This window comes from Atta colombica, unplaced genomic scaffold, assembly GCF_001594045.1.
Source record: "Atta colombica isolate Treedump-2 unplaced genomic scaffold, Acol1.0 scaffold236, whole genome shotgun sequence".
Classification (NCBI taxonomy): Eukaryota; Metazoa; Arthropoda; class Insecta; order Hymenoptera; family Formicidae; genus Atta; species Atta colombica.
The window spans coordinates 1,177,239-1,178,996 of NW_017259334.1; the positions used below are offsets into that span (position 1 = coordinate 1,177,239).

Here is a 1,758-nt window from a genome sequence, read left to right on the forward strand (position 1 = left end):
TGTGTGTGTGTGTGTGTGTGTGTGTGTGTGTGTGTGTATAATACATACCAACAAAAACAAAATTCCTTCTTAGAAAAAAATATTATTAATAAAAATAGGATATGTGAATAAGGATAAATTAGTATTTCTCATAGAATATAAAATCAATATAAATAGTGACTACATACAAAATGCGATAGGACAATTATACCTGATGTTAAATCTATTAAAATTACGACTGTTTTAGCAATACGCAATATGTTTGTATCGAATATATATATTTTTCACAAAAATGTTTAAAGCTATATGTAAATTTTAGAGATGTTTATATTTTTCAAGAACATACATTAATGTAATTGGAGCATTGAAGAGAAATTAAATTTTTGATTTGGTATCAGAATACTATATGTTTTACATTTGTCAAAAATTGTCAGAATCGCTGTTCAATTAAAATTTCTTTTATTCAAATAAACGGATACTAAAATATATCCGTTTGACAAAATAAAATAATGAATATTTGTAAAAATTTTTAATACGGTTGGTACATACATCTACTAAGAAAAATGGAAGTTCAATACGGGACAACGAATTGTACAAATGTAGGATTTTCTAAATGTAAACTATATTCGCAGCCATATTGTGCAAAGATGAGCAAACTCTTTGCTAATTTCAGATTTTATTTAAGTATTGTCAACAAAATTTTATATTCCTCTATTCAACATCTTCCTCCGCCATTTGGGTTTGCGATACAATTTTCTGTAAAAAAGCAAATTTAAAAAAAGAATACTATTACTATTACTATTACTATCTTTCATTTCAATAATATATTTTTTTTAATTAAAAAATTTGTACCTGGCCAACAACGGGTAGTCGCTGCACCAGAATTTGGAAAATTGGTGGTGGCAGAGTCTTCTGAAGAACTGTCAGCAACTGGGCTGGCTGTCCACAGACTGCTACTGCATTAGCCAAATGCTCAACTCCGCCATCTATTTCACCACAAGCCAGCAATTCCTCCCCAAGTTGAACCTAAACAATATATATTACATGTTTAAATACATTTGAGGCGTGGCTTGGTCTATGGACTAGCAATCCGCGGATCCAGATTTGATTTTATCCGTGCCTTATATATGTGACATATGCAGGATATTGCCTACATTTAAGTAACACTCCATATATAATTAAGAATTCCAATTGCATCTTAAACTAAGGAGCACCACTGATTACGCATTCCAGTGATTAAAAGACAAATTTGATTAAATCAATTAACTTTTAAGTTCTTCAAAGAACTTAAAAGTTAGTTGATGATCATCTGTGATATGATCTGGTTGTATTGCCTTCTTACACTTTGGAGGCAGAAGCTATTAAATAATAAGTTTAAATAAATTTTGAAGGATTAAAGCTAGGTACAGTCAAAGTAACAGTAAGTTTTACCTCTTGCAGAAAGAATTTCTGTACCAATTCATGATCCCTCAAATCTGGCATCTTCGAGGAAGCTTTCTGCGCTTGCTTTTTAGCCTTTCTACCTATGAAATAAAAATAAAATCTTTTTTAGAAAGAATAAGAAAGAACTATATATTTTTTATAGTTTGAGGCACAACAAAATGTTATATAGAGGAAAAAGGAATAAGATGACATTTAGTATAGATTATTTGTATAAATAAATTTTATCATATGCAATTCATTAATTTTATTATCTTTTTAGTATATATTTTCGTACTTTATTTTTCTTTAATTACATTCTTATATTATAATATAAAATAATATAAGAAATGTTTATTA

The 1,758-nt window shown here is 28.6% G+C and overlaps 2 protein-coding genes across 2 annotated transcripts in view; one reads left to right on the forward strand and one right to left on the reverse strand.

Annotated features, from left to right (window-relative positions):
- The window catches only part of LOC108688634 (porphobilinogen deaminase), a 7,555-nt gene that overhangs the window by 5,175 nt on the left and 622 nt on the right, over positions 1-1,758 (forward strand). The gene's annotated exons all lie outside the window — the stretch shown is intronic.
- Positions 494-1,758, reverse strand: part of LOC108688635 (mitochondrial import receptor subunit TOM20 homolog) — a 2,097-nt gene continuing 832 nt past the window's right edge. The window contains exons 2-4 of the mRNA XM_018194977.1: positions 1,411-1,502; positions 832-1,005; positions 494-735 (exon numbers count right to left, since the gene is read on the reverse strand). Of these exons, the coding sequence (XP_018050466.1) occupies positions 691-735; positions 832-1,005; positions 1,411-1,502 (311 nt within the window). The 3' untranslated portion in view covers positions 494-690. The remainder of the gene's footprint in view (positions 736-831; positions 1,006-1,410; positions 1,503-1,758) is intronic.